At 43.1% G+C, this 22,842-nt stretch overlaps 1 protein-coding gene across 2 annotated transcripts in view; it reads right to left on the bottom strand.

The window, feature by feature from the left end:
• LOC144754145 (flotillin-1-like) overlaps positions 1-22,842 on the bottom strand; it is a 229,764-nt gene that overhangs the window by 32,384 nt on the left and 174,538 nt on the right. For both annotated transcript variants that reach the window (XM_078641724.1, XM_078641725.1), the window contains exons 10-12: positions 12,424-12,469; positions 6,284-6,421; positions 4,826-4,990 (exon numbers count right to left, since the gene is read on the bottom strand). In XM_078641724.1, the coding sequence (XP_078497850.1) occupies positions 4,826-4,990; positions 6,284-6,421; positions 12,424-12,469 (349 nt within the window). The remainder of the gene's footprint in view (positions 1-4,825; positions 4,991-6,283; positions 6,422-12,423; positions 12,470-22,842) is intronic.

Here is a 22,842-nt window from a genome sequence, read left to right as displayed (position 1 = left end):
GGGGGCACAGGAGGACTTTCTGCTCCTCTGTTGCTTCTTTCTGCACATCTCTTCTACTTCCTGCACTTTTCTTCGTTTTTCTGTACTTCTGTTGCCTCTTTCTGCATTTGTCTTGCTTCTTTCGGTGCTTTTCTTCCTCTTTCTTCACATGTCCTACCTTTGTAGGCTTGGTTAAAAATTAGCATTTAAAAAAACCTTTGAAATTCACTGAAAAAACCATAGGTGTCAGAGACGTTATAGTTAGAAATTAGCATTTAAAAAACATTAGAAATTTACTGAAAAAACACAGGTTTCAGGGACGTTATAGTTAGTTGGACATTTCACTCGTTCAAAACCAGAGAAATTAGGCAGTTATAGTTAGTTCAGCTAACTATAACTCACGCTACCACAATGCACTGATGATGATGTCACATATTACATCATTCATGACATGTCAGTCACATCACTAATTTTGTTTAGGAAGAAAGAAATTGGCACCGGGTTATGTGCATATATTTACATCACACTGGTGAACGCTAAAAGTAATAAAGTCAATGCCTAATTAAATTTGGTATGAAAATATTTTTCTTTTATTTTATTATGATTGTGAACTTGGTTCAGATATTTGAAACACTTGATAACTAAATATATAATTTTTTTTACATGTGTATAATACAAATTAGTGCTTTACAATTCAAAACAAACACAAAATAAATTGTTCCAAATAATACAGAATTAATTCCCCTTCAACGCGTTTCGGCTGTTAGCCTTCCTCAGGAATTCTGTATACGCAAGTTGATACTTTTGGCAAGGCTAAAAAGAGCCTTTTGTGTTTGTTTTGAATTGTAAAGCACTAATTTGTATTATACACATGTAAAAAAAATTATATATTTAGTTATCAAGTGTTTCAAATATCTGAACCAAGTTCACAATCATAATAAAATAAAATAAAAATATTTTCATACCAAATTTAATTAGGCATTGACTTTATTACTTTTAGCGTTCACCAGTGTGATGTAAATATATGCACATAACCCGGTGCCAATTTCTTTCTTCCTAAACAAGTTTAGTTTCCTTGCTAGGGTTTATCCTTTTAGGCAGGGGCCCCCTTTCTTTTCACATATAAGTCACATCACTAATGACATCAATGATGACATCTCAAATGACATCACTGATGACATCATCAAGTGACTGTGTGTTTCTATAAAGTTTAAATATGTTTATATATTTGCCAATCTGTATTGAAGAATGAGTGGGTGTATAAGTGTCTGGATGGATGATTTAGTAGGTGCGTGACTGACTGTATAAGTGAGTGATTAAATGTGTCTTACTGAATGCCTGGGTTAGTGACTGATACAGACATTCACACCTTTTAGTTTGCCAGTTGGTGTGTAAGTGGTTGCATGGGATGGTGAGTAGCTAAATGAGGATCTATATTGGTGGTGGCTGGGTGACAGAGGTTTTTCTGTGGGGAGCTTGGGTGGAGGACAGTCCAGTGTTCAGCTCACTGATGAGGTCAGATTATAAATAGTGATATGATATTAAATGTGATTGGTGAAATATTACTTATTAGGTAGTATTCCATTACATAAACTTCTTAATTTGTCACCTGGGCAGGTAATGACAATATAAGTTGGTTGGATAGGAGAAGATGGGAGTGGGGTGACAGAGTCCTGGGATGTGGTAGGTAAAGGTGTGGTGGATATCTGTAATATTAGAGTAGAAAGCTGCAGTGATTTCCTAGGTCTCAGTGCACACCCTTCTGGATGAATGTGCTGAAAGAGGTATTCTGGTTCAGCCGCTCGGACCTTCTGCAAGTTGTGACTGGAGGTGTTTTATTGCATGAGGGCCAGTGAGCAAGTGTGAAGGCACCTTCAGACCTCCCCCACAGGGACAAACTTTTGCTCAAGCCACCAGACTATACAAGCTCTTCCTTGGATGTGAATGTGGGTGTAGTAAATGAAAATGGGACCCAAAGTATCAAAACTGAGTGAAGCCCTTCCTAAAGGGCCACACGTCCATGTTATGGACAAACACTAACTTGTGAGCACCCACACAGATTCAGAAAACTGGAAGACAAGCACTGATGGTGATAAGAGAAAGTCCCTTCCAGAAGAAGGTACCTTTTATATACAATATCTGAATAACCCAAGAGAGGCTAAAAGCAAACTATGAAGAAAGCCATGAAAAGCTGGCAGGAATCCCAGATGTGGGGTTTCAAAGACATCAAAGAGAAACTGAGATCCCAAATGAGCATTTGGAGGGATTGGATGCAAACTTGTACCTCTACTGCACTACCCCCTACACACTAATCTGCCCAAATGACTAATAATATCCTTGTAGAAATGGAGGAGGACATATCAGGGATACTGAGATTTTCAATTCTGACAGGAGATGCATGGGGTGTTCCACGGGTTCCAGCTGAAGAAGGTACAGTTCCTGTGGAAGGGCGGGCGGATGGTGTGCACAGGCGAGTGTCTGTGCGACTGAGAGCAGAATGACAAGCAGGAGAGCCAGACAAGAGACGGCGACAACCACTCCATATTTACCACTCTCTCTGCACTTTTATAGTGGACTAGATCGCTGTCCAACCAATCCGAAACGCATGCCTGGGACAGTCAGGCACACATTGTGACTACTACCCAGGATAGTCTAAAACCGACAGGTGGGTGAGGAGCAGGAGAGGCGTTAAGGTGTGCACGGAATCGAAAGAGGGACACCACTTTCGACTGATGAGGAGAGCAATGAGTCCAACGACCTTACCCACCTTCAGACCGGTGCCCATCTGCCTTTATGATAATACCCACCCCCTCCCCGGGGTTAGGGGCTGTTCAGATCCCCATTCACATCCCATGGTCCACATCTGATTCTTCGGATACCATTGTCAATGTTCCAAAACACGAGAAAACACACAGAAATTCAGAGAATAGCAAATGATTTTGTAAAGTTTTAACCCTAACTGGGCTGATGAGACTCAATTGTTACATGTTATTGTGTCTTGGGAAGAGAAATGTGAAAGTCCAGTCGGTACCAAAAGTCAACTGGCCACAAAATTGCTTTGGACAATGCTGCTTTGATTACTGCTAGTGATGCTGTGTGAATGTGCTCACTGTAGCCTGTCCTACTAAAAGGGATTGAACCATCGTAAACAAAACAAAGTGGAAAATCCCTATGATTTACTTCATCATTTGAAAGATGTATTTGCTTGTCACCCTGGTACTGGAAATGCTGCAGAACCAGCTCAAGAAGTGATTGATGCTTTTGTTCTAGGGATATTACCAAAGGTACACGAGCAAGTAAGAACACGATGCATTAGAAGACTCTGTCTTGAATGTTTTCTGTGGCTTATCGCTGTGTAGTAGGACGAGTGTGAGACACGATCCGCTGAATCTAAAGTACCGTAATTCCGAATGTAATGTTTTCGGCGCATCTTTTGGGCTCAGGAGCCTTGGGGAAGTGAGGTGACAGGGTGAGCCAAATGGGCAGGGTGGGTGGAGGCAGGAGAGCAGGCAAGGGTGAAGGACAGAATTGGCTTCACCTAGTTACTACTTACGTTTCAACTGTGATCATTTAGGGAACAGGAAACATGGTTGCCCAGTTCTGCTCCAGAATAGTCACCATCAGCCAGTACAATCTAATTTCCATCTTCCTCCACCGAACAGCTGCCTATCCTTTTCGGACAGCCCCGGGGGAGCACTGTGCATGCTTTAGTCCCATCAGATGAGAAAGGGCTGTATGAACTACGTGTTATCAACGCAAAGCCCACTTCCAGCCTTACTGATTCCAGGGTCAGTCGATCCGCTCTATAAAACTCTGGGTCTCCCGCTTTTCTTCTCTTGGGCAAATTGATTGGTGCATTTGCATTTCTTACATTTTCTCAGCCCTATGTCTACTTCTTTGGCTCTGGTTACAGACAACAAGCCTTCCACTTTAGTCCCACCCCTCCAGCAAACCTGCTTCGAGGAAGCTACTTTGTAAACTGAACTGTGCTGTGTACTGGAACAGTGGTACTCTTAACCAGTATGGTAATATTAAAAATGAAAATGCTGCTTTACCGGGATTAAGTGTAAATGATTTGTTCATGATAGTATAAAGATATCTCCTGAAACTATGGCACAAGTTCCACCCTCTTTTGGAGTCCCAGCCGTTATGTGGGTTGCATTTTAACTGCAGATCCTGTCAAAATCAGGTTGAACTAAATAAAGAAGCTGCCTCATCTACCACAATGTCAACTGCATCCTGTGGCAGAAGCAGAAATCGGCCCAGTTAATGCTGCTCCTGTAAAGTAAAGGGTTACGTTACTCAATGTAAGCATCTGTACCACCCCAATCCTACCCATCGGAAAGGCTTGAAAAGATACATGTCGATTTGTGAAGACTTACGTGCTATTAATGCTACTGTGTTGTCAAGTTGTCCTATTGTGACAAACCCTGGTATGATTCTGTCATGTCTTCCTCCTACCGTCATCATCTGGTTTACTGTTTTTATTCTACGTTTTGCCTTCTTTACCCCATACAGTGAGTTCCCTTTTACATTCTCTTTAGGCAAGCCCAATTTACTTGGATTCTACTTCCTCAAGGGTACACTGAGCCAACCTCCATCTTTTCACAAAAACTTAAGAACAAATTAGATAGTGGTTCTATGCTGCCTGTGCATCATATTGCGATGTGGTCTCTGGCCACACGTCAGATGCACCCATATCAAAGGGTACATCCCAATTCTGCCCAGACACACAGGACTTTGAGTGAACTTTGCCAATACACACCAGGCTCAGTGCTGGTCTGCGCCCATACACAAATGATTGACGGCCAGCCACAGCCGGGTGCCACTATTGAGCGATACACACCTGATTAATGCTGATCCCGGTCAGCTTCTCCACAGTGTCTGGCAGCTGGTTGAGTATCTCCAGCACTTCTCCAGTAAGCTTGGCAGCTCCCACTTCCCCATTGCCGCTCGACACCATCTTCACCTTCTTGACTTGGGTCAAAGGTTTACTGATCGCATCTGCCATCTGGAAACACCAGAGAAGAAGAATTAGACAATGCACACTGGCACAAACAGAGCAACAAACAGTGAAGCTACGTCAGAGGCTGTGCAGGTTTCCAGTACTGAACTCGCAGGAATGTGCAGACAGGATTTAAGAGTATTGTAGGGCTCTGTGGGGGCACTTGTACTGGAGTAGTAGGAGTAGCACAGTGGGTCAGAATTAAGTGGTATGGTGTATGGTGTAAGGGGCTTGGATAGAAGGGGTGCTTCAAGTCGGGGTGAGGAAGAGCTATCATAGGAGTTGGGAGAGTGATGGTTCATTATGTCCCAGGCGCTGTGCTTCTCAGGGCCCTGTGCTACTCCAGCAAAATGTATGCAACGATTTTTAAAAGAAGACAGTCTTTTTTAATAAAAAGGCAGCTTCTATGGCCATGCCACTAGATGATACCAGATTGAGAACTACAGTATTTCATTCTCCCTGGCCGACAAGCACTTTTTATATATAAAATCAGGTGTTCATTGCATCAGACAAAAAGAGAAGAGTTTAGTGGGCCCGGCATGCAGATTCTGATTCGTACACCCAAAAATGCCTGAAAGGCCTGAACTGAGGTGTACGGTCAGTGCTGGGCATGGAGTTGTGTGTGGTCCGTGCTGGGCATGAAGTCGTGTGTGGTCAGTGCTGGGCATTGACTTGTGCGCGGCCGTTGCTGGGAGTCGTGTCGTGTGCGGTCAGAGCTGGGCATGGACTTGTGTGTGGTCAGTGCTGGGCATGGAATTGTGCGTGGTCAGTGCTGGGCATGGACACGTGCATGGTCAGTGCTGGGCATGGACTTGTGCGCTGTCAATGCTGGGCATGGACTTGTGTGCGGTCAGTGCTGGGCATGGACTTGTGTGCGGTCAGTGCTGGGCATGGACACGTGCGTGGCAATGCTGGGCATGGACTCGTGCGCAGTCAGTGCTGTGCATGGACTCCTGCGCAGTCAGTGCTGGGTATTTACTCGTGGGTGGTCAGTTCTGGACATGGTGTCGTGTGCGGTCAGTGCTGGGTGTGCACTTGTGTGTGGTCAGTGCTGGGCATGGACTCATGTGTGGTCAGTGCTGGGCATGGACTCGTGTGCGGTCAGTGCTGGGCATGCACTTGAGTGCGGTCAGTGCTGGGCATGGACTCGTGCGCGGTCGGCGCTGGGCATGGACTCGTGCGCGGTAAGTGCTGGGCATGGATTCTGGTCCAGCAATCACTGTGCATCAGTATAGCTACATCTCAGCCAAGGGAGTAGCAGGACACCCCGCTCGCCCCCTTCAGCGCCCTGCCTCTCACCAGAGGAAGCTTCTCGAGCAGCATGTCCAACATGGCCACATCCTTGTACTGCTGGAAGGCCTCTCCCTTCTTTGCCATCTGCTCAGCATCAGCTATGGCCTTCGCTTCAATGGCAAAAGCTTTGGCCTCACCCTTCACCTGGAGGGAGAAGTAAGAGGGTCAGTGCATCCTGCAGAACAGCCTGTAGGGAGCGGCCCGCATGCGCAGAGCGTGAAGCAAGCAGGAAGGGTGCAGCATGCGCAGAGTGTGAAGGAGAGGGGAAGGCGCGGCATGCACAGTGTGGTGGAGCAAGGATAGCGCGGCATGCACAGAGTGTGAAGGAGCAGGGAGGGCATGGAATGAACAGAGTGTGAAGCAAACAGGAAGGGCTCAGCATGCATAGAGTGTGAAGGAGCATGGAAGGCACAGCATGCATAGAGTGTGAAGGAGCAAGGGGTGCGGCATGCACCTACTGTGAAGGAGCTGGGGGAGTGCATAGTGCACAGAGCGTGAATGAGCAGAGAGAGCATAGCATGCATAGAGTGTGAATCGAGCAGGGAGGTCGGAGCACGAACAGAGTGCGAATTCAGCAGGGAGAGCGCAGCATGCCCAGAGTGTGAATGAGCAGGGGGCATGGCATGAACAGACTGTGAAGGAGCAGGGAGAGCGCAGCATGCACACAGTGTAATGGAGCAGGGAGAACGCAGCCTGCACAGAGCGTGATGGAGCAGAAAGGGTGCAGCATGCGCAGTGTGTGAAGGAGCATGGAAAGCACAGCATGCATAGAGTGAAGGAGCAGGGAGAGCACAGCATGCACAGAGTGTGAAGCGAGCAGGGAGAGTGTGGCATGCACAGAGTGTGAGGGAGCAGGGGGCATGGCATGCACAGACTGTGAATGAGCAGGGAGAGCGCAGCATGCACACAGCGCGATGGAGCAGGGAGAGCAGGGCATGCAGAGAGTGTGAAAGAGCAGGGGTCATGGCATGCACAGAGTGTGAAGGAGCAGGCAGAGTGCAACATGCACAGAGTGTGAAGCGAGCAGGGAGAGCGCAGCATGCACAGAGCGTGATGGAGCAGAAAGGGTGCAGCATGCGCAGTGTGTGAAGGAGCATGGAAAGCACAGCATGCATAGAGTGAAGGAGCAGGGAGCGCACAGCATGCACAGAGTGTGAAGCGAGCAGGGAGAGTGTGGCATGCACAGAGTGCGAGGGAGCAGGGGGCATGGCATGCACAGACTGTGAATGAGCAGGGAGAGCGCAGCATGCACACAGCGCGATGGATCAGGGAGAGCAGGGCATGCAGAGAGTGTGAAAGAGCAGGGGTCATGGCATGCACAGAGTGTGAAGGAGCAGGGAGAGTGCAACATGCACAGAGTGTGAAGCGAGCAGGGAGAGCGCAGAATGCACAGACTGTGAAGGAGCAGGGAGAGCGCAGCTTGTACAGAGTGTGAAGGAGCTGGGAGAGCACAGCATGCACAGAGTGTGAAGGAGCATGGAGAATACGGCATGCACAGAGTGTGAAGCGAGCAGGGAGACCGCAGCATGCACATACTGTGAAGGAGCAGGGAGAGTGCAGCTTGTACAGAGTGTGAAGGAGCTGGGAGAGTGCGAAATGCACAGAGTGTGAAGGATCAGGGAGAGCGCAACATGCACAGAGCGTGAAGGAGCAGGGAGAGCGTGGAATGCACAGTGTGAAGGAACATACATTCTAAATTACGCAGAAAGGGTTAAACCTCTCTACGAGTTAATCAAATCTGATTTCAAAACAGTTAATTGGACACAAAAACACACAGAAATTTAGCATTTATTGCAAACAGACAAGTTAGCAACAAAACATTTACAAACACACATAAACGTACGCAACCTAGTGATCCGAATCATTCCAGGAAGATGCAGATTCACGTACTTAACCTTTAAAATACTGATCGCGTATTCCCCACACTCATAGTGTGCGATTCCTATTATTGCATCCAATCTTACAATGAATACTTACAGAACTGAATTGAAAACGGTTTCAAAGATGCAAAAGGTAGCACAATCAATCATAAATTACTTTGGGAACAAGTAGTTCAGTTACGACAAGAACTACAAAAAGCTCACGTGATACATACACTGAGTCATCAACGTGATGGCGTTCACTTTGCAGGGAATTCATTGGCTGATGAAGCCACGAAGGCAGCTGTGCAAATGGCTTCCGTAGCTGCAATCACTTGTTCAAAAAACGAAAATAGACGGCAAAATAATGCTAGCTGTCAATGCCACAAACAAAGGCAGCGGTGCAGCGTTAACTCAAAACTATCCACTCAAATACTCATACTTAATTGATGCGAACTCTTTTCCTTTTGCTCGAATCCCTGGAGTGGGGGATAGATTAATTCCAAACAGGAAAAGTAGAGTAGCTTTGATACACAAAGCACATTTGGGAGAGAGTCTGATACTTCAGGGGATCTCTAAATCTATACTAGAAATAAAGGCGACGTACTGGTTGCAAGAGATGAATGGTCACACTCACACATTTGCAAATAACTGCCATAACTGCAACAGAGATCGCAGCAGAGAACGCCGCCAGATACCTGACTACAGTGTAGCCAGCCCAGTAAAGACACCGTTGTTAGTCAGCATTAGACTATCTACACGCAGGCGTCCCTATGGACGAATGCGGTCCCACAACTATTAGGACAGATTCATTTGGATGTGACCTCAGCACTCGGCTGACGCACAAACTGTTAAAAGAGTCTTTATCGGCACATACGCAGTCGGCTCGCTACATTCTGACCAGGGTCCTGCATTTAGCTCAAAAGCTTACAAGGAGGCCATGGCCAATCTGGGTGTTGCATTGCGGTATTCTAGTCCATTCCATCCTGAGGGAAATTCGGTAGTGGAGAGAAAAAAACGGGACATAAAGCAATCTATAACAGCTGGGGTATTAGGCTCGGGTGACGGGTGGGTCAAACATCTAATAAGTGTCCAACGTAGTCTTAACAATCTGCCAAGAAGTTCTCTAGGGGGAATCACTCCATATGAAATCCTTTTTGGAACTAGAATGATTGTGCCGGACCTCGATTGTCACACTTCAGTGGCAGAACAAAAACCCTTTGATATCAAAGACCATTTGGCTGTATTACAGGACTTAAATGAAATAAGAAAATGCCAAAGTAACGTGTTCCTGAAGCCAACGACCACTGAAGAGAAACCATCCGTTCCAGCAAGGCCTGTCTGGATTCCAAATATTGGGGATCTAGTCAGAGAAAAGATCGTGGACAAGAAGGAATTTGGGCCTTCTTACAGAGAAGCAGTACCTGTCCTAGCCATCCACGGATCAAGAACAGTGATACTTCCGCCCCTTGCTGGAAAAAGGAGAACAGGTTTGTGTCCATCGACCTGGTCAATCCACATCATGTGGCCGATCATAAGCAGTAGGCCAAGTGGACTCCAAAGATGTAGCAGACATCCTAATCTAGCTACTATCAAGAGGCTCAAACTGAGAGACTCATCACCTTTGAAGAATCTGCAGTGCGAAATGAAGGACTATGCAACAAAGCCATGGAGCCTCTTGAGGCCCAAATAACAGTTCGTCAAGAAACGCCTGTCTACAATGAAATAGCAACTGACCATACAGATGTAACAAGTGATCAAGTGGTTCCAGCGATTTCAACGAATCCTGATGCAATCCCTACAATTGACAGAACTGCCTCTGGCTATTTCATTAACTTTAAAACTTTTTCCGAGGATCCCAGTGAACCTGAAACGACGCCAGCAAAAAGAACTTTTAAAGAACAAACTACAGAACTTTTTCATCACCTGGAAAAGACTTATCTGGTTTCACCATGGATTGAACTTTGGATTGTGTTGGGTGCAGCCGCGGCCGGTAGTGGGAGTACCGGCCGGGCGGTGACGTGGGGAGGGGCAGGGTGGGGGGTAGTAATGTATGGATTACGGAGTTTAACAGGTAAGTAAACATATAAATAAATAAAATGAATTTTGTTGCGTGCACTGCATCACCAAATGCGAAAGTGCACTGTCCTAAAGTTAGGAGTCCTAACTTTACTACTCCTAAAATGAGAAAAATCCTAACTTTAAGAGTTTCGTTATTCACAGAAGGCATTTAGGAGTCCTAAAGTTAGGAGTCCTAACTTTACTACTCCTAAACTGAGAAAAATCCTAACTGGCAAAGTGAGCAAGGGACCCACGTCTGGGCATACCCTGCCAATTTAGGGCGAACAAAACAAAACCAAAGGGGATGATGGATGCTTATGAACCCGAAACCAATCCCAGGATGCTTGTTTCCTGTCCAAGGAAGAAATGGCTTGGCAGTTCAGGCTGGACTGTTCCCATGAGGCACAGGGTCAGACTGATTTGCATATGGCCATGTCTGAATTGGGGTGGCGGAGTGAGCTAAAGAATGATGATGGATTAAACCCAGATCAGTTGACTGGGGGTGAGTGATTGCAATGTTCAACACTCTGTCCATCATCCCCTTTGGTTTTTCTTTATGTGTAATGGCATGCTTCATTTCCAACCTCTAGCTGCTCCTCTACAACATCTTGTTGTGTGTATTTACTCCAAGGAAGCTCTAACCCCAATCTAGGCTTCCTGCCCTCCAGTGGATGAGGTATTCTTCTGCGCTGCCAGATTCCTCACAGACCCTCTTCTTTTTCATCAAGTGTCCATCTCTACCTCTAGTGACCTTCTCTTCCTCTCAACCTTGACTGTCTTGGACTGTTCCTTGGAGGCCACCTGTCTCTCCTTCTGTTTTAGCGCTCAAATGTCTGTTGAAGTTGCCACCTGGCTCCTGGTAACCTTGTCTTTGGACCTGAGAGGATGGTAAGTATTGGTAACCTCTACGACTGAAGGTTTTCTTGGCATTCGTGAGATCTCTTATGTTCACTGGAAGTTTTCAACTTCAGGGCGTGTTAATCGGAAGCTTGGGAGCCTTGTTTTATGGTTTCAAAGGCTTCCCACTTTGAGGCAAAGTAGGTTTAGGTCCAACTTCCTGTGAGATGGGCCTTTGGTGTGAAATCCTTTTGGTCTAGGTCTGCCTGGCGAGCTCCTTTCTTCGGCTCTACACCCTCTTCCTTCGAGATGTCCATGTCTTACCATCGACTCAGTTTCTCACCTGCCTTTTCAGTTCCAATTGTCCTGCCATGGTCCCAGCTGCCCAGTGAGCAGGTGAAACCTTTTTTATGTAGCAGGGCTTTTGGTTTAAAATGCGAACCTGCGCAGTAAACCTTGAACATATGGCCCCTCGGTAGGGGGACATACATACTGGATGCTCAAGGCAAAAGCCTGATGACGATAAGGGCAGAACTTGAACCTCGAGCTCATAATACAAGCAGCGCAGAGGAATCCCAGCCCCCCCTCCCGCCACAGAGGCTCCTTCTGAGACTACAGCAAAGGATATTCCTGAAAAACTCGATCCAGCGTCGACTTCCGCTACTCCTTCGAGGACTTTCAGCGGTCCCTGTATATTTGGTTTTAATTCCAGGAACTCACACAGTGAACCTCTGAACACATCTAATGGTGGCATTAGGGGGCCTTGTGGGCTTAGAATCGACATCACAGTGTCATTCATGCTCCATCTATGTCGACACCTAGCCCTTCTGGCACAACCACTACATGGTGGAATAATGTACAGCATGTGAATCCAGTAAACATTTCATGCTGCAAAAGGGATCCGTGGAGGGTAAGCACAATACACAGAGCCAGGAGTTAGGAAGGTGAGCACGGGACAGTATGCAGCAAGCAGGGAACTGGTGTGGCCAGCAGGGACTACATAGGAAATCAGGAGACAAAGGAGTGTGCAGGGAGTGTACAGCATGCAGGGAGTCTGGGGACAGTGGGATACAAGGCTGCACACAGAGTGTCAGTGGGGCCAGTAGGGACAACACATGAACCAGGAGGCACTAGAGTCCGCAGGGAGGGTGCAGCAGGCAGGACATCAGGAGGCAGGGAACACACTTTGTCATGGCTCAGTGAGGTCTGCAAAAAGCATGCAGCACCAGGTAGCTAAGGCGGACAGGAGAGAACACATGGAGTCAGGGGGTCAAATGTGCCTGCTACACTCTGGATGCCAATGCTAATCACAGAGGAACCAGGCAGGCCTGCAGGGAGACCACAGCATGAGTGGAACTAGAAGCTTGGCCTAAAGAAGTGACAACTTACCTTGACCGACTCCGCTTCTGCCTCCGCCTGCATGATCATCTTCAGTCTGGAAAGGAGAGAAGAGAAGACAAGTGAACATCAGTCTCCAGGAGAGGGAGCACAAGGCAGAGAAAGAGCACAAGGGCGGTGTCCAGACACTTGAGAGAAAGAGTAGAGGGAGGCAGGCTGGAGAATATCCAGGTGCAGGGAGACTTAAAAAGCCAACACATGGATGGGGGAGAAAAATGGCAGGGCACACAGAGAAAAAGAGAAATAGAGGGATGAAGTCTGTTTCAGGGACCGCGGCAGGAGAGGGGGAGAAGTTTTGTATGATCATATGGCTCAATGTTCAGTCAAGGGCTTTCCTTTTTTTCTAAGCAAATGTAGGTGTGTAAGTTCAGCTGGATCAGACCAAGCTGCCAAAATCCAGAATACCCTGATGTGGTCAAATAAATTTAAGCAAGAGGGGAGTCCCTATGTTCCACAAATGTGGAGGTTTTTATGTCAGTACCACTCTTTTAGGAACACACAGAACCCACATATGTATCATCAACAGTTACTAGAAAATACAGATACACCGTTATATAAAATTAAACCTGTTTGTATAGTTTATTAAAAATATCATATTTTCTTTAGCACATTAGTGCTCACAGTATTAAAAACTTGAACCAAAGAAGAACACATTTGATAAAGAAAGCAAAAATAATTTACAATTTTCTAACAACAAATATTGGTTTACATCAATGAGAAAAACAGAAAAAATTATTGCACATATATAAAATTAAAAAACAACAGTAGTTGTTACACATAAATCATATGGGTCAGTTAAAAAGCAGCAATAATTGTTGCACACAAGTCGACGCAGCGTTTCGGTTTTAGTTTTACACCTTCATCAGGACAGTTTTCTAATCAGAAAGAGAAATATACAGTTAGGAATCGTTCTGATCACATTCTATTTATTATACATTGTTGTTAAGTTATGTTCCTTATACTATAGAACCATTGGTTCTTCTTGGTGCTCTTATATAGGGGAACTGTGGTACTAAAAGAGGGTACTCATTATGTGGAAATAAAATCACTAAAGGTGCAGGTACAATGCATGCATTTCAGAAAAAGATGTTACAGTGTAGCTCTACCTTGAGATTATCAAGAAAGAGAATAGCCAGGAGTCCTCTTTAATCAATTCGAGGTAGTCAGTTGTCTCGGGCCATTCGGATTTTACACTTGTATCAATTCAAAGTGTAAGGGAATCTATGGAATAGTTAATAATGGTTTTATTAATTCTGGAGCACAGCATAAGATAGTAGTGCTCGGCTCATAGGAGTTGTTCTAGTTACCTTTGTTTTGTTATGTACAATCCTAACATCTGAGGGTCGAGGGAGCCACCGTTTTAAATTCTTCGGATGTTCTTTGAGAGATGGATGTTCTAATTTTCATCAGGCAAAGGAAGAGCAAACAAGAAATAACCATGAGAACTTCTACTTCACCCAAGAGATTCTCATCCTACCCTTTTTACCACAGATAGATTAAATTCTGTGGGACTTACCATTTAGGAGTCGAAGCACATAAGAATGGATGCTCTTAACACCAGCTTTATCAATTGCAGTGTTCGTCACTGGACAGTCGTCCGTTTGAAAGTACTTTTACATCCGTATTTCATCCGGATCTACAAATTAAAGCAATTTTCATTCCATAAATTTTATCGTTATATCGAGTAGTTTCTCGTCTCAGATCTATAGTGTGTATGGGGTTAGTCTAGATTCTGGGATGATTGGCTGATTGTATCATTTTGCACCATATCGTGCATATCACGCACCAAGGTGTGTCTTATATACTTATCGTCTTGGCTTTTGCCTCATGGGCAGCTTTCTCTTATCGAGTATTTTTTAAAAAAAATTTTTCTTATATAATTTCGCCAGTTAGTTTATTGCGAGGCGTGTCAACCTTATTCAGATGTAAAAAAGGTGGCACTTTCCCTCAACTTGTATTATCTTTGAGAATCTCGAGCTTTGTGGCTATATTCTAGGGAATGCTATGGGTTTATGTGCCTTTCCATTTTTGCCGTTCTCAGTTCGAGGCAAAACAAAACAGTTTTTTTTAAAGTGCCTATACAGCTTTATCTACAACTCTTTAAATGCGGCCGATTGCCTAGTTCTCTTGCAAACAAATAACTGTTTTAACTCATGCCTTTAAAATGCAGGAATAACTTTTCAAATGCAGGAATAACTTTTCCGGATCTATATCTACGTGTCAAGTGTAAAGCCCATTAACTCAAAGGAGTCACGACGGTGGGACCTCTATTCCTATTATAGAATTACCAGTATCCCCTTGTTCGTATCTTACCTTTTGTGTGTAGGTCGGCCTCCCTGCTCCTCTCGACACCCTCGTAAACCGGAATTCATTAACGCCCGGGGACTCTCTGTTTATAAGTCCGCCAGTGTATCCGGTCAATCACCTATTTCCCGCTAAATTTTAATTGGATATCCGGTCTAAGGCGGGCACCAAAACTACATCTGTAGTTTTTTTGTGTTCTAGTCCCGCTGTGTATGCGCAGTACGATTTCAATTCTAGGACTACTTGGGTAGTTTTTGTTGTTACTTCCGCATTGTCTATTTGTATAACGCGCGTGTTTCACCCTTATACCGCATTTATATCGTCACAGATGTTTAGTAGGCGGGACTGATAGAATTTTATGAGCCGCCATACATATGCAGGTCATCCTATCTAAGGCGGGCGTCTAAACTACAACTGTAGTTTTTTGTTCTTGTCCCACTGTATATACGTAATCGGGTTTCAATTCTAGGACTACTCGGGTAGTTTTTATAATTATTTCCGCATTGTCTTTTTATTCAATGCGCGTGTTTTGCCCTTGTGCTACAATGATATCGCCATGGTTATTTATTAAGCGGGGCGAGTTTTGTGAGCCGCCGTACCTATGCGGGTCACTTGTAATTTACACGAATATATTCTAGGTTATATTGTGCCGATGTTAAAAGTTTTTTGGAACAATTTTTTAACGAGGCAGACATACATCTCTATTAGTCAATGTTGTCATCTCAGCCTCTGGGTTAGTTTAATTTTTTCTTTACATGCTAGTATCATTACTATTAATGAGAAATGTTCGATTAGTTGTCATACGTTCAGGGGATAGTTATGACACCTATCCTAAAGCTAGGGGATATTTATTATCTTAAATTTAATGTAATGACACTCTCAGAGTATAGAAACATCTTACGCATTAACCTCAGTCGGAAATGCACGGGAAACTCGACTATAAAATGCGTTCCCAATCTTCTTTGGAGTTAAGGCCCTGTTTGACACTGTTGAAACGGGACATGAAATATTGCTCTCGTTTCTTCCTTTTTATTTCCATATTGCCCCCTCGAGCATTCATATATACAGTTTCCAACCCACACCATGTGAGCTCCTGCACTGTATGTTTTGCTGCTTGCCAATGTTCAGTTAATGGGGCTCCTTTCTTTTTTGTCCGAATAGAAGATTTATGCTCATTGATTCGTAGTCTGATTTCTCTAGAGGTTTCACCTATATAGACTAAATTGCAGGGGCACTTAATCATGTATATAAGGTTCTTTGACCTACAATTAATAAAAGATTTGATATTATGTTTTATATTGTTATGTTCAACATACTCTCCATTGTTAATTATTGTGCAGTTTGAACAACTTCCACACGGAAAAGTGCCCGTTGGTAATGGGGTCTTATTGATAGTTGTTTGTGTGAGTGTAGGCTCTTCCCTATAGGTGTGCACTAATTTGTTTCTAAGAGTTTGATTGCGTCTGAATGCTATCATAGGTTTGGGGATCTTTTCTTTATTTTTGGTGGTTATCAAATGCCAATTCCTATTTATGATGTTTTTGATTTTGTTACTGATGGCACTGTAGTTGGTCACAAAAATCAGAGGTTTCTTCTGATCATTCTTTATTTCCTTGTGAAATAGATTGTCCCTATTAAAGTACTTTGCCCTTTTATACGCATTTTTCACAAGGCGTTTAGGATATCCCCTATCAGTGAATTTTGTTTTGAGTACCTTGGAGTGTTTTTCAAAATCTCTGTTGCTTGTACAGTTGCGTTTAAGCCTCAAAAATTGACCAAACGGAATATTATCACGTTGGCACGGAGGGTGGTGGCTAGTGTAATGTAACATAGTGTTACGGTCGGTTTTTTTAGTAAAAAGTTCAACTGCTAGTACACCATCCTCGTGTTTAATTACAATATCCAGGAACTCGCAGCTGCTGTTGCTAAAGCTGGAGGTGAATTTTAAATTGCTGTCTCCCAGGTTTAGCCATGAGATGAATTCAGTCAATGTTTCAGCTGGTCCTGTCCACACAAAAAAAACGTCATCGATATATCGAGACCAGTGTGATATATTTTCAAAAAATGGTGCCATCGGGTTAAAGATGTGTATATTCTCGAATTCAGCCACATACAGGCATGCCAGACTGGGAGCACAGGTGGCTCCCATGCTGGTGCCCTTGACTTGTTTAAAGTATTCATTGTTAAAAATAAAAATGTTGTTTTTCAAAACAACCTTAACACAATCAATAATGAACACTTCCTGTGGGTTCAGATCCCTACTTTCTGTGCTCAGAAGGTTCTCTATCATTGTGATTGTACTATCTTGTGGAATATTGGTGTATAGGGCCTCTATATCGAGTGTTACCAATAGTTGCGTATCATTATTAAAAACTAGACCCTCTACTTTTTGTATAATTGCTGCTGTGTCCTTAATGTATGCCTTTTGGGCTACAACATATGGCTGTAGGAAAATGTCCGCGTATTTGCTTAACGGTTCCGTAAGTGAGCCAATGCTCGATACTATGGGTCTGAGGGGTGGGTTTTCTAGACTTTTGTGCACTTTCGGTAGTCCGTAAAGTGCAGGAACTGTAGGATTCTCATTATATAGGAAATTGAATTCATCAGTACAAATCGCCTCATCTTCCTTTGCTAAAGATGAGGGTCTAAAGTAGAGGGTCTAGTTTTTAATAATGATACGCAACTATTGGTAACACTCGATATAGAGGCCCTATACACCAATATTCCACAAGATAGTACAATCACAATGATAGAGAACCTTCTGAGCACAGAAAGTAGGGATCTGAACCCACAGGAAGTGTTCATTATTGATTGTGTTAAGGTTGTTTTGAAAAACAACATTTTTATTTTTAACAATGAATACTTTAAACAAGTCAAGGGCACCAGCATGGGAGCCACCTGTGCTCCCAGTCTGGCATGCCTGTATGTGGCTGAATTCGAGAATATACACATCTTTAACCCGATGGCACCATTTTTTGAAAATATATCACACTGGTCTCGATATATCGATGACGTTTTTTTTGTGTGGACAGGACCAGCTGAAACATTGACTGAATTCATCTCATGGCTAAACCTGGGAGACAGCAATTTAAAATCCACCTCCAGCTTTAGCAACAGCAGCTGCGAGTTCCTGGATATTGTAATTAAACACGAGGATGGTGTACTAGCAGTTGAACTTTTTACTAAAAAAACCGACCGTAACACTATGTTACATTACACTAGCCACCACCCTCCGTGCCAACGTGATAATATTCCGTTTGGTCAATTTTTGAGGCTTAAACGCAACTGTACAAGCAACAGAGATTTTGAAAAACACTCCAAGGTACTCAAAACAAAATTCACTGATAGGGGATATCCTAAACGCCTTGTGAAAAATGCGTATAAAAGGGCAAAGTACTTTAATAGGGACAATCTATTTCACAAGGAAATAAAGAATGATCAGAAGAAACCTCTGATTTTTGTGACCAACTACAGTGCCATCAGTAACAAAATCAAAAACATCATAAATAGGAATTGGCATTTGATAACCACCAAAAATAAAGAAAAGATCCCCAAACCTATGATAGCATTCAGACGCAATCAAACTCTCAGAAACAAATTAGTGCACACCTATAGGGAAGAGCCTACACTCACACAAACAACTATCAATAAGACCCCATTACCAACGGGCACTTTTCCGTGTGGAAGTTGTTCAAACTGCACAATAATTAACAATGGAGAGTATGTTGAACATAACAATATAAAACATAATATCAAATCTTTTATTAATTGTAGGTCAAAGAACCTTATATACATGATTAAGTGCCCCTGCAATTTAGTCTATATAGGTGAAACCTCTAGAGAAATCAGACTACGAATCAATGAGCATAAATCTTCTATTCGGACAAAAAAGAAAGGAGCCCCATTAACTGAACATTGGCAAGCAGCAAAACATACAGTGCAGGAGCTCACATGGTGTGGGTTGGAAACTGTATATATGAATGCTCGAGGGGGCAATATGGAAATAAAAAGGAAGAAACGAGAGCAATATTTCATGTCCCGTTTCAACAGTGTCAAACAGGGCCTTAACTCCAAAGAAGATTGGGAACGCATTTTATAGTCGAGTTTCCCGTGCATTTCCGACTGAGGTTAATGCGTAAGATGTTTCTATACTCTGAGAGTGTCATTACATTAAATTTAAGATAATAAATATCCCCTAGCTTTAGGATAGGTGTCATAACTATCCCCTGAACGTATGACAACTAATCGAACATTTCTCATTAATAGTAATGATACTAGCATGTAAAGAAAAAATTAAACTAACCCAGAGGCTGAGATGACAACATTGACTAATAGAGATGTATGTCTGCCTCGTTAAAAAATTGTTCCCAAAAACTTTTAACATCGGCACAATATAACCTAGAATATATTCGTGTAAATTACAAGTGACCCGCATAGGTACGGCGGCTCACAAAACTCGCCCCGCTTAATAAATAACCATGGCGATATCATTGTAGCACAAGGGCAAAACACGCGCATTGAATAAAAAGACAATGCGGAAATAATTATAAAAACTACCCGAGTAGTCCTAGAATTGAAACCCGATTACGTATATACAGTGGGACAAGAACAAAAAACTACAGTTGTAGTTTAGACGCCCGCCTTAGATAGGATGACCTGCATATGTATGGCGGCTCATAAAATTCTATCAGTCCCGCCTACTAAACATCTGTGACGATATAAATGCGGTATAAGGGTGAAACACGCGCGTTATACAAATAGACAATGCGGAAGTAACAACAAAAACTACCCAAGTAGTCCTAGAATTGAAATCGTACTGCGCATACACAGCGGGACTAGAACACAAAAAAACTACAGATGTAGTTTTGGTGCCCGCCTTAGACCGGATATCCAATTAAAATTTAGCGGGAAATAGGTGATTGACCGGATACACTGGCGGACTTATAAACAGAGAGTCCCCGGGCGTTAATGAATTCCGGTTTACGAGGGTGTCGAGAGGAGCAGGGAGGCCGACCTACACACAAAAGGTAAGATACGAACAAGGGGATACTGGTAATTCTATAATAGGAATAGAGGTCCCACCGTCGTGACTCCTTTGAGTTAATGGGCTTTACACTTGACACGTAGATATAGATCCGGAAAAGTTATTCCTGCATTTGAAAAGTTATTCCTGCATTTTAAAGGCATGAGTTAAAACAGTTATTTGTTTGCAAGAGAACTAGGCAATCGGCCGCATTTAAAGAGTTGTAGATAAAGCTGTATAGGCACTTTAAAAAAAACTGTTTTGTTTTGCCTCGAACTGAGAACGGCAAAAATGGAAAGGCACATAAACCCATAGCATTCCCTAGAATATAGCCACAAAGCTCGAGATTCTCAAAGATAATACAAGTTGAGGGAAAGTGCCACCTTTTTTACATCTGAATAAGGTTGACACGCCTCGCAATAAACTAACTGGCGAAATTATATAAGAAAAAAATTTTTTAAAAAATACTCGATAAGAGAAAGCTGCCCATGAGGCAAAAGCCAAGACGATAAGTATATAAGACACACCTTGGTGCGTGATATGCACGATATGGTGCAAAATGATACAATCAGCCAATCATCCCAGAATCTAGACTAACCCCATACACACTATAGATCTGAGACGAGAAACTACTCGATATAACGATAAAATTTATGGAATGAAAATTGCTTTAATTTGTAGATCCGGATGAAATACGGATGTAAAAGTACTTTCAAACGGACGACTGTCCAGTGACGAACACTGCAATTGATAAAGCTGGTGTTAAGAGCATCCATTCTTATGTGCTTCGACTCCTAAGTGGTAAGTCCCACAGAATTTAATCTATCTGTGGTAAAAAGGGTAGGATGAGAATCTCTTGGGTGAAGTAGAAGTTCTCATGGTTATTTCTTGTTTGCTCTTCCTTTGCCTGATGAAAATTAGAACATCCATCTCTCAAAGAACATCCGAAGAATTTAAAACGGTGGCTCCCTCGACCCTCAGATGTTAGGATTGTACATAACAAAACAAAGGTAACTAGAACAACTCCTATGAGCCGAGCACTACTATCTTATGCTGTGCTCCAGAATTAATAAAACCATTATTAACTATTCCATAGATTCCCTTACACTTTGAATTGATACAAGTGTAAAATCCGAATGGCCCGAGACAACTGACTACCTCGAATTGATTAAAGAGGACTCCTGGCTATTCTCTTTCTTGATAATCTCAAGGTAGAGCTACACTGTAACATCTTTTTCTGAAATGCATGCATTGTACCTGCACCTTTAGTGATTTTATTTCCACATAATGAGTACCCTCTTTTAGTACCACAGTTCCCCTATATAAGAGCACCAAGAAGAACCAATGGTTCTATAGTATAAAGAACATAACTTAACAACAATGTATAATAAATAGAATGTGATCAGAACGATTCCTAACTGTATATTTCTCTTTCTGATTAGAAAACTGTCCTGATGAAGGTGTAAAACTAAAACCGAAACGCTGCGTCGACTTGTGTGCAACAATTATTGCTGCTTTTTAACTGACCCATATGATTTATGTGTAACAACTACTGTTGTTTTTTAATTTTATATATGTGCAATAATTTTTTCTGTTTTTCTCATTGATGTAAACCAATATTTGTTGTTAGAAAATTGTAAATTATTTTTGCTTTCTTTATCAAATGTGTTCTTCTTTGGTTCAAGTTTTTAATACTGTGAGCACTAATGTGCTAAAGAAAATATGATATTTTTAATAAACTATACAAACAGGTTTAATTTTATATAACGGTGTATCTGTATTTTCTAGTAACTGTTGATGATACATATGTGGGTTCTGTGTGTTCCTAAAAGAGTGGTACTGACATAAAAACCTCCACATTTGTGGAACATAGGGACTCCCCTCTTGCTTTGCTAACTCTCCTTGTCCCTAAACTGGAACTATAAGGAGACCTCCCTTTCATTCTTTGACTTCCAAATAAATTTAAGGACTGAAAAATTGGTGCCTTGGTTGTTCTAGAGAGGATGCCCAGGAGACTGTCTCAGTGGCTGGAGAGACACTGTCCCTGTGTTGAGGGAGACCCACATATAGGAGAGGCAGTTATGCTATGCATTTGTGTGCATGGTGAGGTGAACTAAGATAAGGAAAGGCATGAGCCAACACACATGTCGGCTGGGACCCTCGAAACGGTAATGGCTGCCCACCCTGCTGGACTTTAAGCAGGGGTTACTGCATGGAGTAGGAGGGAGGTGCAGGCAACACTCTTTAGTCACCTCCAAGACACTCACGCCATAAAGCGCTCTACCATAAGACTGCACCCGCGGAAGCTACAGCCTCCCGGACACTGGTACATGCTCTACCACTGACCGCAAGTGTTATGAATGTGAAAGTCGCACACGGCTAAAGGAGCACTGAGATACTCTGGTTCCTACACACAAAGGGTGTCACGTCTAAAGCCAGGCAAGCCGAAACAGACAATCCACGGAAAAGGTGATAGGATGAATGCCTGCAAATATTCTAACCACTGGTAATTGCTCGGGTAGCTTTCTAGTCCATTGTTTTTCCACCACTAGACAAGGGGCAGATCAGTACTGACACTTGTCATGGGAACAGTCCACCCCGAACTGCCAGGCAAGGGCCCGTGCAGAAGGGCCGACAAGCAACCCCACACTTGTTCCAGCCTACTAGGTAAAGTAAGGTACATTTTATTTGCATGATTAACACAAATCTTACAATTACTACATTCTTGAAAAAGCACACCAATTCAAAATACAAACTAATACAATTTATAATGTATGTGTAAGATCGTTAAAATAGTCCTACATTTTGTCCTTTAATTCTTTCAGACTTCCAGATTACCTGTGCACAACTCACAAGTATCCAACTTCTTTTCAACAAGTATTAAAACATTTGTAAAATTGGCATTCATTTTAGTATCCATTGGTCTTAAACAAACTACCATGGCATGTCTGCAGGTACGAACACCTCTGTCAATAAAGTAGTTTTTCCAATATCATTTTCTTTCCGCCATCATTACTGCACATATACAAACAAAATGCAAAATACTTTCGTCCCACAGGTTGCATAGTCTGCACATAGTTGGC

Source organism: Lissotriton helveticus, chromosome 5_1 (assembly GCF_964261635.1).
Source record: "Lissotriton helveticus chromosome 5_1, aLisHel1.1, whole genome shotgun sequence".
Lineage (NCBI taxonomy): Eukaryota > Metazoa > Chordata > Amphibia > Caudata > Salamandridae > Lissotriton > Lissotriton helveticus.
This window is presented reverse-complemented; position numbering and strand designations above follow the sequence as displayed.